Source organism: Cajanus cajan, chromosome 11, assembly GCF_000230855.2.
Source record: "Cajanus cajan strain Asha chromosome 11, NIPB_CcT2T_4, whole genome shotgun sequence".
Classification (NCBI taxonomy): Eukaryota; Viridiplantae; Streptophyta; class Magnoliopsida; order Fabales; family Fabaceae; genus Cajanus; species Cajanus cajan.
The window spans coordinates 2,786,047-2,800,509 of NC_138527.1; the positions used below are offsets into that span (position 1 = coordinate 2,786,047).

Below are 14,463 nucleotides of genomic sequence, written 5' to 3' on the forward strand. Positions count from 1 at the left end.
TATAATTCCACTCACATTTTAGTCTAACAATCACATATACAAACATATTAATAATCTAATTAAACATCAACAACCTCAATTACATATGTTCTTAAGCATTAAACCCATGATTTGTCAAGAACCCTAAACATTTTTATTTCAAAAATTCAATAATAGCCCATCAAATCACTTTAAGATAAAATTCAATCAATTAAAATAAATAATAAGAATACATAAGGGTATTATAATACATCTAGAAAATTAAACATGTATGAATAAAACAACAACAAAATCCTACAGGGTTGATTGTGAAGTTAGATGAAAACACATAGAAGGGGGGGTTGAATATGTGTGTGTGTGAACAAAGGAATTTTAAAACCGTTTTTGCAGAGAAGCTCTTTTTCGTCTAATAAAAATATTATTTTGATTGCTTAGAGAAATTGTGCAGAGTTAGTTTAATAAAAGATTTTGCGTCTGACAGTTTTTCGTTTGCACAAGGAAAATATTTCTTAAAAGAAAACTATTTCTTAAGATGATAAATTAAACAAATGTATTTTTCGTCTGAAGATAGTTTCAGTGAAGAATAAGTAATGGACAAAATTTTCAACATAATGTAACAATTAAGCGAAATTGCATCTGAAACATAAATAAACAATGCAAAGATTTTTATATTGGTTCGCTCAGACTAAGCTTCGTCCAGTCTCCTTCAAATGAAGGGTTCCACTAGATATTTAATGAAGTACAAGTATTATCACCACTTCTGGTTTTTCGAGTATTATCGACCACTTCTGACCCGCCAACTTCACTCGTCAGCGCTAGTATTCTTTGATCAGCCTCTTTAGGCTCGTAGTGAGTATTCTCGACCACTCCTAGTCCCGAGTATTCTCAACCACTCCTGGTTGGCTAGCTTCACTCATTAGCTCTAGTATTCTTTGTTCAGCCTCTTCAGGCTCTTAGTGAGTATTCTCGACCACTCCTGGTCCTGAGTATTCTGAACCACTCCTGGTTGGCTAGCTTCAGTCACTAGCTCTAGTATTCTTTATTCAGCCTCTTTAGGTTCTCAGTGAGGATTGTTGATCACTCCTGGCTTGCTAACTTCATTCATTAGCGCTAGTATTCTTTGTTCAACCTCTTTAGGCTCGTAGTGAGGATTTTTTTACAAGACTCCAGGCTTTTACAAATATTTTTTCCCTAGCCTCTTCAGGCTTTACGAATGATAGGTAGATTATTTGACACACCTTCGTCTGATATTTGATTCATTATCGTTTGGCGCTCATGTATTACTCTATCTATCATTTGACTTGCTTTGTCTGATCCTTATGATGTGCTTTGTTTTGTCTCATCTTCGTCTGGTTGACCTTTAGCTTCATCTACTGTCCTTCGTCTGTTCAGACTTCATCTAGTGCTTAACCACTTTTTTCTTATTCTTGATTTAGCCTTGATTGATACTTGTTTTGGCCTTTCATCTGATGCTTGATCATTTTTCTTCTTGTGCTAGGCTTGGCTTCGTTTTACCTTTCCATTTGATGCTCGAGGCTTTTACCCTTTATCTTGGTTCTGGTGTAGGAAGTGGCACATGCATATTTCTTCATCTTGCCTGTACTTATGTTTTTTCTGAAACATTAACACACTTGTTAGAAATAACAACATGTATTATATTTATCTCATTCAAAACCGTGCTAGGAATTGCTTCGTCTGACTTAATAGACTGTCAATGATCAACCATACTTTTGCTACATTTATACATTGGAAATGGATTGTATTTTACACTATTTGTTATGATATTTAAGCAATTTAAGTCATTTATGATATATGCATATGTATATGTGTGCAAGATGAAAATCATCTAAAACCATAGGAAAAAGCCTAAGATTTAGTCCAAAGAAGCATTATCATAAGAAAAACATAATCGTGCTAGTTGAGCATGTTCTTGCTAAATGTTGGAGATCAATCAAAGGGATAATTACAGTATAGTTGTACTTAGCTAAGTACATTTGTGTTAAGAAATCACAACTTTACATTAGAAAAAGAAAAAGCAAGACCATGCTTAGACGAGTATGGTTGTGCTCTAAGATGCTCATCAACACCATAAGAGTTAAGTAAGGTCGTGTTTAATTTAAGCATGGTTGTGCTCAACCATATCCTACATCTAAAGCTAATAATAGAAGAGTCATCATGTTACCAAAAGTCTTTTTTCACTATCTTTTTCCTTTTTAGCTTTAGAGTATTTGAGCTCAAATAGAGCCCTTTGGACTCAATCTTGAAAGCAACACATTAGATCACATAAGGATCACTTTGATAACCCATTGTGGAGCAATATATGTCGTCTAAGGGTTTTATTTCTTTTTATATGTATTATTTTACTATAGGGTTTTATCTTTTGATATGAGGAATTAAATTTCTTCGTCTAGGGTTGTAGTAGCGATGTAGGATTGATCTAGAATCCTAATTTGCTATTAATTATTTTTTTTTGCATGTTAATTGAATTACCTTTTCACACTTATTTCAAATTGAGGCATGAAAAAACCTTTTCCACATTTTAATTGGTTAATTGACCAATGTTTGTAATAGAATTAATTAATGGACCTAAAAAGTAATAAAAATTAAAAGACATTGAATGAACACACAACCTAATTAATCTCCCAACCTAATAGTATGGCTTTGCTAGACTAACTATTGGGCAATGGCAAATGCTAACAAAATTGATGAAAGGTCAACAAAGAAGTTGCAATGAAAAGATGACAGGCAAGAGCAACATGAATACATGGATTATTGATACTGAAGCTTCAAACCATATTATAAGGAACCTAATCATTATGCACCATTTGCATAATATTCAAAGGTTTCTTGTGGGACTCCTTGATGGACAACACATAATAACAACAAAAGAAGTTGTTGTTGTGCTGGATGGAGGCTTGAAACTCACTAACATTCTTTATGTTCCTAAATTGCAATGCAATTTGATATCAATTTCTCAACTAAAGTATGAATTGGTATGTATTGTTCAATTCACTAATAAATTGTGTGTTATGCGTGATTGCACTTTGAGAATATTGATTGGTGTGGGTGAACACGTGGAGGGACTTTAGTTTTTTTTTGAAGGTTTTAGAGAGTGATGGCTTATAAAACTAATGGAATGAGTTCAATGGATTTATGGCATAAATTGGTGAGAAATTCTTCGATGAATATTACTCATTTAATTCTTGAAGCTTGCAGACATAAAAATGGTATGATAATAAATAAAACATGTCATATTTGTTTTGGAGCAAAAAGAACTAGGGAGAAATTTCCTTTGAGAAAACATAAAACTTGGTGCATTTGAATTGATCCATTGTGATTTATGGGGAGCATATAGGAGCCTTTCAACATTGGTGCTTTCTATTTCTTAACAATAGTTGATGATTATTCATGTGTCGTTTAGATATATTTATTAACTAATAAAATAGAAGAGTCACCAATAATTCAAAAAAAAATTACCTTGGTTGAAATGCAATTTCAGAAATAAGTAAAAATATTTCAAAGTGATTACGAGAATGAGTTCATGTGCATGAGAAAATATTTCCTTGACCATGGAATTGTTTTTCAAACATCTTGCACTACAAATCCAACAAAATAGGAGAGTGGAGAGGAAACATAAACATATTTTGAATGTGGCCAAGCACTATAATTTGAAGGAAATCTTCCCATTGAATTTTGGGAAGAATGTATTTTGAAAAGTTATTTAATCAATCAAATTTCCACCATGATGTTGAATGGAAAGACTCTTTATTATATGTTGCATGGAAAGAAACCCATGTACAAACATTTGAGAGTGTTTGGGTCTTTATGTTATGCACATCTTCAAGGAAGAAAAGGAGAAAAATTTGTATGTCTAAGTAGAAATTATGTCTTTATTGGTTATCCATATGGTAGGAAGGGGTTGAAGTTGTTTGATTTGGAGACACGGGAGATTTTTGCCTCTCAAGATGTTAAATTCATTAAGTTAGTGTAGCTTTTTGCTAGTGAAAATGCACTCAAAGAACAAAGTGACCATAGTGTTAGGAATTTTTTTGAATTTGTAGAATAATTGGCTTGTGAAGAGCCTCTACAAGATTCTGTAGAAAATGTATCTATAATGGATGAAGAAAAGTTGAGCCAAATGAGAAACTAGTTTAATAGATAGTTTTTAATGCAATAAATGCATCCCTCAACACATCAGTGCCACTAGAGGAAATTGTTTTAGGTAGAGGACACATAGTAAAATAACCATTTGTTCACTTGTGAGAATTTTGACTCACTACTAGAAGAATGAGCCCAGTTAATGATTCATCCTCATCAATAATATGCTCAAGTGATCCTCATCCCATATCACATTATGTAAATTGTAAAAAAAAAAAAAAATCTTTAGCACATGTTTTTCTTGCCTTTATTTCACATGAAAATTAACCATAAGCACTTGGATGTAAGTGGGTTTAAAAAATAAATCATATACCTGATGGAAGCATAGAAAGTTTAAAGTATGGTTAGTTATTCTTGGAAATAATAAGGTAAAAGGGGTTGATCACACTGAGACATTTTCTCTAATTGTCAAAATGGTGGCTATGCTTATAATGTTGGCAGTAATGACTACAAAGTATTGGGAATTACATTAGATGAATGTTCACATTGCATTTTTGCATGGGGAACTTGAAGAGGAGGTATATATATGAAGTCACCACCTGGCTTCGTTGTTCACAACCTTGAGATGGTTTGCTTAAGTAGGCTCCTAGATGTTGGTTTACAAAGTTGACTACTACATTAAAGGATTATGGGTTCAAATTATCATTCTCAAATTACTATCTTTTTGTTTTGCATAAACAAGACAGATCATTCCATGTAGTTTTGGTTTATATGGACAACTTCATCATTTATGCAAATGATCATGCAACTATTATCTTCTTCAAGGATTATTTACATACTTGCTTCCATAAGAAAGACATAGGAGAACTCAAATATTTCCTAGGTGTTGAAGTGGTTCACTCCTTTAGTGGAATTTTTCTCTATCAACAAAAGTATGCTTTGGATATCATAGGAGAAGCATGACTTTTAGGAGCAAAGTCATCAATGACTCCATGATTTGGGTCTTGTTGAGGGATCAAATTTTCTCATCCTAATTAATACAAGTGATTGGCGGGACACCTCATTTTCCTTTGTTTTACTTAACCAAAAAAAAATTTGTGTCCACATATTGTTTCGATTTATGCAACAACCTATACAAGAACATTGAGAAGTTGTGTTGCGAGTAGTTTTCTACTTAAAAGGTGTTATGGTAAAATTATATTTGACATGAAAATATATTATAATACAAGCAACACAAACCTTCCGATATGAATGATTAATATTAACTAAATCATTAATTTGATGAATGGTTTATAATAATTTACTATATATATATATATATATATATATATATGTTTGTGTGTGTGTGTGTGAAAATCATTATAAGCCTTATGTAATAAATCTCCACCTTGACTTGAATTCCATATGTCATGTAAAGAGATTGATTGTGGCAAAGTCTTAACAAGGAATGATGGTGTTTGTAGTATAGTTGGAAAGGTACAGTGAAAATTAAGCCGGTTGATGGTATTGTGAGAACATTAATCAATGTGAGGTATGTGTTTGAACTCCAAAAAAAATTATTTTGTTTAAGCATTTTTTAGACTCTCTTGGTTGTTCGTATTGAGCAGAATGAGGAGTCTTGAGATTTTCTAAAGGTGCCTTGGTAGTTATGAAAGGAAAGTTGAAAAATGGACTATATATCTTGCAAGGCAAGATGATGGTAGATGTAACCATTGTTTCTTCTATTTCAAATCTTGACTAGACTCAGAAACTCTTCTTCCTTTCCCTTATTCTTCCTCTAAACATTAGACCTTCACTTGAGCTGCTACCATTATATGAATCACTAATACACCTTTTTAATCTCCAAGATTGTAAGGTTTTTTAACTTCCTCCATCGATAATGAACTTCTACCAAAAATCATTATGTCTACAAAATTTTCATAAGTCCTTGGCAAAGAATTAAATAGAAGAACAACTTAATCCTCGTCATCAATCATAACATTAATATTTTTTAAACTAAGAACAACTTGGTTGGAATTATCAATATGTTTGTGAATGGACTCACCGACGTGCATTTGCATGGTATATGACTGTTTCTTTAAGAAGAGACGATTATGAAAAGACTTTGTCATATACCTACTTTCAAGCTTTGCTCAAAGCTTGTCAGCAATCTTTTCTTCCAAGACTTCTCCCAAAACTTCATTACCTAGAAATAATAATGTTATGCTATGTACTTTTTTCATTATCACATTCTTCTTTGTAAATATAAGATCAATCAACAATTTTGTTTCTCCTTCCAATGACAACTCATATAAATTATTGTGTGAGGAGCGCGAGCATCTTCACCTATCATATATTGAAATTATTTTTACTAGTAAATTTCTCAACTTCAAATTTTACAGATGTCATAGCTTTGATACCAATTTGTTATGGTACAATTGTATTTGACATAAAAATATAATTATACGAAATATATTTGGCAGTAAGAAGTATCACTACTATTAAGAAAATAATAAAATTATAAAGAAGAATTCTCAACATTTTTTTTTCTCTCACAATGGTCTCTTAGGATTGCTTTCACTCTTCTACTTAAATTGAATTGTTACAATTCTATGCATTTATTTATATTAGAATACAAGCAACACAAATATTCTTTTATGAATGATTGAATTAACTAAACTATTAATTTTGATGAATGAATTATAAATATTTACTATATATGAAAATCATTCTAAGTCATACATAACAAAAGGGGATTTTGGGCGAGGTGAGCTCTTAAGTAGAAACTATGATTTGCAATTGATTGCATGGTGTGATTCATATTTGAGAAGTTGTCGCCTAACTCACAACTTGCACAAGGTAGCTTATTCATTTGGGTAACTCCTATTTCTTGGAAAACAAAGAAGCAACCAACGATTTCATGCTCATCCGTTGAGGTTGAATATCATTCCATGACAACCACTATGTGCAAGTTGAAATGCTTAAAGGAAATTCTCTGTGACCTTGGTATCTCACTTTCTCAACCTATTCATGTTCATTGTTTCTCTTCATATTGCCAAAAATCTCATTTTCTATGAATGTGCCAAACATATTGAAATTGACTCTTGTTCGAAATGAGATTCTAAAAGGCAACATTGGACCTACTTATGTCTCTACCATTGTACAATTGGTTGATATACTCACTAAAGCACTTGGTTCAAGTCAGTTTACTTCCTTGTTACACAAGTTGGGCATTTGCAATTCACAATGTCCAACTTAAGGGGGGGGGGGGGGGTAATGAGATATCCCATATCTTGTCTTAAGTGACTATCTAACATAATGAGATTATCATATACCTATCTTGTACATAAATCAATTGGTGCATCAAACATATTTTTAGGATAAATTTCTAGAGAGATTCTTTGAGATTTTTATGATAGAGTCCTAGAAAGATCCTTAGATATTTTTATGATAAATTTTGAGATATCACTCGTGTGTATTATTCATGTATTTGTGAAGAGATGAATCACACAACAAGACAATTCTTTTCCAAATTAGAGTTCTTTACAAATCCTTAAAATAGGTATAGTATTTTTAGTTCTAAACAATATCCTAAAGACAAACAATATCATTTTATATCTAAACAATATTTTGATATTTAAAATTGAAATTTTGATTTTTTTTTGTCTGACAATTTTAAACATAAATTAAACACTTAAATATGATTTTAGTTTCTGTAAAATAAACAAGTTTTGATTTTGATCTCTGTAATAATTTTCTTTATTTTTTATCCTTTTAAAATTTGTGAATGTTATTTTTTATCCTTGCAAAATAAACAAAAATTGGCTTTAGTCCCTCTAAAATGTTTTTCTTAAATTTTCATCCCTCTAAAATCTAAAGTCATTATTTTTAGTTCCTAATGAACATTTTAAATTATATAAATAATATTTGTTTTAAAGTGCTAAAAAAATTTAAAGTACTATCATATATCGATAAAGTATCATAAATAGTTGTAAATATTACTTGAGATTGTCACTTAACTTTTTAAAAAATAAATAAGTAATTAAAAATGATCATATAATAATAGGACTAGAAACATAGTTTCAAATTTTAGAGAGATAAAAAAAATTACAAAAACCAAAATTAAAATTAACTCATTTTGCATGAACATAAAAATATATTTAAACTTAAATTAAATTGGGATTTTTATTTAAAAAAATATTTGTGTTATTAGGAATATTCTTAAACTGCCAAAAATAATTATCCATCATATAAAATCTTCAGTAGAATGTTCTATCCTTACTTTAATTAAAGTTTTAAATATTTACGAAAGATAAATATTAAGAATAAATTCCATTCAAGAAAAAAGAAAAATATACCACAACGAAAAAAAAGAGAGAGGATGTTATCGATTAGTAGAAGTTAACATTTAATTTAGTCCTGTATGAGCAATAATTTATGATATTATGGTCTTGCTCCCTAAAAATGCATGCTTATACAAATTAATTAATTCCCCCAAAAGTATCAACTTAATTATATTGACAGTATGTTTTATACCAAACACATTATCTTTTTTAAAGAACTAATTTGTTTTATTGGGAAAAATCCGAGTCCCACATCGACTAGAGATTAGGCAATTGAATAGTATATAAGTGGAAAGCAACCCTCACCTTACAAGCCGGTTTTGTAGGGTTGAGTTAGGCTTAATCCACTATTCTAACATGATATCAAAGCTATTTAGATCAATCATTAAAAATGGGCCACCCACCATTGATGCATGCCTCATAGGTATGAGGGGGTATATTTAGAAAAACCCAAGTCCCGCCTATCCTAAATCATTAAAAAAGGGTCACCCACCATTTATCCACGTACCAAGTCCAATAGTGCTGGACGTGAGGGGTGTATTGGGAAAAACCCGAATCCCACATCGACTAGAGATTAGGCAATTGAATAGTATATAAGTGGAAAACACTCACCTTACAAGCCGGTTTTGTAGGGTTGAGTTAGGCTTAATCCACTATTCTAACATGTTTAAAGAAAACTTTTAAAGATTAAAAAAAACAAATTCAAGTGCCGAATTTTATCATATGACAATTTAAAAAAAAAAAAAAGAAAAAACTGATAAAAGGAGAGCAGACATATTATTATTTTAATAGATAAGTATGGGAGGGGTCCATAGACAGAAAAAAGAAGACATGTTACAGGATAGCACTCGGTGGCACAATTAAGCAAGAAGCATCATACACAAAATGCCCCAAAAGGTTAATAGTATTTCCCATTTATATAATTCATGTCCCATGCACATGCAAGATGCCTTGATGCATGGCATCTTGTTAATTTCAACAAGCAAAGACACCAACAGTGCAACTTTTGGCAGCCCAAAAACTAATATATATTCTCCACAAGGTGTGTCCATTTGTCCTACACCACTGAATTGGAGTTGCAAACATTACTATTACACTATTTCAACAATGATGAAGAGCCTAAAACAAGTGAAGAGAACAAAAACCTACCGTCTTGAAAAAACTTGTTCAGAAATGGAACAATACCAATTCACAGACCCTAGTGAGCAATATTCCACAGCAACAGCCACAAGTAGTTTTGTGGCAAAAAATTCCCCTCCAAAGGTGGAGTTTCCCACTTCACCAGAACTCCTATTTGGGGAAGAAATTCTTCACTTCAGCCACCCACAGCACCCTCTCTCAAAGGTGGATCTGCCTGACCTATTCAACTGTGCAGGCTGCAAAGAGTATGGCTCTGGAAAGAGGTTTGTTTGCCAACAATGTGATTTTCAGATGCATGACTTCTGTGCCTTGGCTCCTCCTGCTCTCAAGGCCCACCCCCTCCACTCTCAACACTCTCTCTTGTTCCACTCCAAACCTGGTAAGTCACCATATACCTTCTTTTTCTCATTCAATTAAACTTCAGAATTTGTTCTTTGTATCAAAATATATATTCACTATAAGTTACTATAACTTTGTATACACATCACCATGATTTTTTCTTTTCAGAATATTACTTTTCCTGATTGAATAGTTTAATTATATCAATATTGCATGTTAAAATAATTGTTTTAACTAAATTTGAGATCAATTTTATACGTATTCATGAATATAAAATGTATTTTTAGTTGTATTCTTAGTTAAAAAAAATTAATTTTAAATTTAATATATTGTATTTCAGCAATAATATGAACTGAATATTTATAAAAATTGTTAAACAACGTAAGTGTAACTCAGAATATATTTATGCCTCTGTAACAATAAAGGGGCTTCGATGTTATTTAAATTCCTCAAAATTTTCTGAAGTTATTATTCTTCGAATAGTTTTGTTATTATCCCCTTATGCATGGCCGGTCTATCCTTAAGTCGTGCATGATTCTTAATTATGTCTAGCTCTGCCAATTATAAATATTAAATTCGGTTGATAAGTATCAAAATACTTCAATTAAAAGAAGTGGTGTATATTGAACTAGTATATAGCTTTTTTTTAATACATAACTCTGAAGTATCTTTATCAGAATTCAGAAACCAATCAATCCTGTTAAGTTAACTATTCCATGATATTCTCTCTCTCTCTCTCTTTATTCACCATTATCTTACTTCTAATTAATTAATTTGTGTTGCATTACTTTCTGTAAGAAAACTGTTCCTACTCAATTATGGCGACTTTTTTTCTTTTCCTATTAATTAATTAACGAGTTTTAATTACTATTATACACTAAATTTTGGATAACCATTAGTTTTTCTCACTAATACCCTTATTTCATCGTAAACTAATCTTATTCATGCTACTGAGACTACTAGTAACTTAACAAATGTTTAAATACGTTGTGAATGATTTATATTTCAGCACAAAATCAGATAACCATGCTCAAACAATTATTTAATAACTGCATAAATTTAAATTTCTTTTTATAGTGAAATCAAACTCGGTACTATTTTTTTTATAAAAAAAAAAGACAACTAATATATATATCATGTTTAAATAATTGAGTTAAATGTGACTTTTTATATAATTAAAACATTTAAAAAAATATAATACTATTTGCATCCATAGATTCTTAATGCAATTTTTAATAAATTTTTTATTTTTATATCACGTGTGACTTAAGAAAATTTTATATATTTTGCTTGCACGAAACAACTTAAATTAGATTCTTAATTAACTTTTCGTGAATTTTATAATAAACGCACTTTATTCTTTTATAAAAATCCAATTTTTATACGAGAATAATTCTTTTGTCAAACTGCTTGGGTGATAAAATTTACAAGAATTAACTTACGCTTTGGTTTAAGAAGGAGAATTATTAAGAGGAATAGAAGAAAATAGATAAAAATTAATTTCATAAAAAGAATAGATAGAAAATAGTGTAAAATTTATTATTATTTGATAAAATGAAATTATAAGTTAGTATTTAAAAATATATATTTGATATAGTTAATTTTTTATATAAAAATATATTATTTACATTTTTTTTTAATTGATAATCTCTTAATTTCCTCTTCATTTTCTACTAAATCAATTCCTTCAAATACACCATTAGATTTATTTAAATAAAGTCCTTGTGTTTGTATTTGTTAAAATGATGCAGGCAAGAGTGGGATGGGGACGAAGTCGAAATGCGACGTGTGCGGGAAGCCGACGAAGGGGTTCGCCTTCCTGTGCACGGCATGCGCATTTCACATGCACCCATGCTGCGCCATGCTCACCACAGAAATGGAGTACCCACGCCACCCACACACCCTCAGGCTCATGCCAACGCCGTCCAACGCCCCAGACCCCGCCTCCTTCACCTGCGCCGAGTGCAAGCGGAGAAGGTCCGGCAAGGTCTACCGTTGCACCGTCTGCGACTACCATCTCCACGCCCTCTGCGCCAAGGCCAAGATCAACGGCCTCCTCGCCAACGGCATCTCCCTCCCCGACAAGCCCAGCGTCCTCTCCTCCGCCGCCAGGGTCGCCTCCCAGGTCGTCATCGAGTTCATTGGCGGCCTCGTCGAGGGCATCGGCGAGAGCGTCGGAGATGTCCTCGTCCAAAACATTGCCAAAGGACGACCAGGAGGAGGACCTCCTCCTCCCACTACTAGTACTACTATTCTTCCATCCACTGCTAATCCTAAACCCCGATACAAATAATCATTCTCCACTCTATGTAGATATTTATATATAAAAACAATAATTGTATATCATTGATTGCTGCAACCATTTTATGTTGTATCATTAGTGTTTCCTATCTAATTCTGTTTTTCTTGTCGATTGAATTCAACTCTTATATGTGTGTAAATTGTAAAATTCATATATATATATATATAAATGTTCTACCAAGTTTGAGATCAAGTAATTAAACTTGTATACAATGTGCATGTGCTCTTCCTTGTTGTACGTGTATCCATGCACATGTACACCTCACTCAGCTATAAGATATAAGATATATTACACTTTTTAATCATATAATATGGTCAGCCCTATGATCAGTAACCTCAAATCAAACCTTACAGTATCGAAACTCACGCATATTTTTTAATTTCCTTCTCATCAAATTCAGACTCAAGTGGTCTCAATTCCTTGGAAATGGTCTCACCAACGATTATCACTGGAAAACTATTACCCTTGAAACTATTTTCAACCTCATCATAAATATAAGCCAAACTTCTTTTTAGCATTTGTCATGAAAATTGCAAGAGACATGCATGTGTCTACAAGCACACAAAGTTCACTATTGTAATAAAATGCAAATAGAATGCAGAAATGTACCTCAATAAAATAGCTACCCAGAACACCGGGAGATACATTCTGGACTTTAAAACCACCCAACTTTCTGTTATCATACATCACACCAGGATATGCAGATCCTATAAGACTTCTGCTGATGTGTATGACCCAGTACCTGCGCAATGAATCCTGCAAAAATTAGGGACACGTATTAGGAAAATAGGCCAGAGAGAAGTACATCACAATATTCAAACAAGGGAAAACCGATACTGACTTTGTGCCAGGAGTTGACAGGTTTCTACCCTTCAATGAGATAGAGGTTTCTTGTCCACTAACAATTGCCAAAGGGGACACGGATATCAACTCTGGTGATATCCATGTTCTCCATGATTTGAAATAAGCGTATCTTCCCAGGAATATTAGTTCAAATGAATCTAATTCAATTCCTTGGTAAGAAAATTCCATCTACAAGGTGCATTCAATCTTCTCAAGTTTAATTAGAAATGAGTAATCACCGATCCAATATTTTAGAAGAAAGAGAAATAGTCCAAAGATCAAAGCTTTGAACAAAATAATATCTAATCTAAAAATAAAAGGCAACAGTGACCAAAATCAACGACCAGTTCTCGTTATGGTGCTCACCATCTTTGTGTGAAGTCATCTGACTGCCAGAAAGATACATAATATTCATCCACCACTCATAATGAATTATACTAGTCTTCTGTCCACAATCAGAACCTAACCTTAATTAGCAAGTCTCTGTTCTGTTAACATTTAAAGAGTTGAAATTAAATAAGTTAATTTCTACGGTCATACTGTGCGGATAATAAACTATAAATCAAATGCTTTTCCACGATTCTTACGTCATTATATAATCGGTCCTAAATATTGGAAGGAGTGACTTTTTCTTTCAACAACTGGTAATTATATATAAAATGTTCTTTCTACACCAAACCAAGCATAATTTCTTTACAAAATATAATAATATAATTACATTTGAAGAATACATGCTCAGTTAGGTTGTCTCTGTGACACCCTTACTACCCCAACATATATATTGTAATAATAAAAACTTATAAATAAATTTTTTCAATTTCGGTATAAGGGTTCACATGAGAATCTTAAAAATTATCCTTCAATAACCACAATAACAAAAAATGAAACGCAAGAGTTTTCAAATTATTTTCAAAATAACATTTACAATAAAAACCTATGTTCTAAAAATCCTTTTTGCCCCGATGTCACAATATCAGAGCATCCCGACAATTCAACCGTTGGCATTCTAGATACCACTCGTAGTCAGATCTTCCTCACCTAAAATATCCACAAATCGCACGGTGAGAAAAGAAAACATCTATATATATAGCACATAAGAAAACACAATATATTATTTAATATTCGTAAATATTTCAACATATCGTATTTCAATCAATCATGCATTGTCATCGCGTCATAATTCTCAATCACACCAATCATCACAAATCTTGCACTTCACACTATGCCAAGGTCACGCTACCCATTTAACAATCTCGGGCCGTGCTCACCCCTGATATAACATTGTGCCAAGGTCACGTTATCCCTATCCTAGGGCCGTGCTCACCCCTGACATGTTAACCAAGGTCACGATACCCACGTAACAATCCAGAGCCGTGCTCACCCCTGATATAACACTGTGCCAAGGTCACGTTACCCCTAACCTAGGGTCGTGCTCACCCC

The 14,463-nt window shown here is 32.3% G+C and overlaps 1 protein-coding gene and 1 long non-coding RNA gene across 2 annotated transcripts; one reads left to right on the top strand and one right to left on the bottom strand.

The window, feature by feature from the left end:
- The first annotated feature begins 9,348 nt into the window (after positions 1-9,348).
- Positions 9,349-12,360, top strand: LOC109816805 (Cysteine/Histidine-rich C1 domain family protein). Its single transcript, XM_020381930.3, has 2 exons — positions 9,349-9,918; positions 11,630-12,360. Exons 1-2 carry the CDS (start codon positions 9,354-9,356, stop codon positions 12,169-12,171), a joined length of 1,107 nt encoding a protein of 368 aa, XP_020237519.2. The 5' UTR covers positions 9,349-9,353; the 3' UTR covers positions 12,172-12,360.
- LOC145953176 (uncharacterized) lies at positions 9,780-14,042 on the bottom strand. Its single transcript, XR_014430727.1, has 4 exons — positions 13,390-14,042; positions 13,022-13,212; positions 12,790-12,936; positions 9,780-9,915 (listed from the first exon to the last, which is right to left on the bottom strand). It is a non-coding gene; the product is annotated as an uncharacterized LOC145953176 (long non-coding RNA).
- Positions 14,043-14,463: the final 421 nt, after the last annotated feature.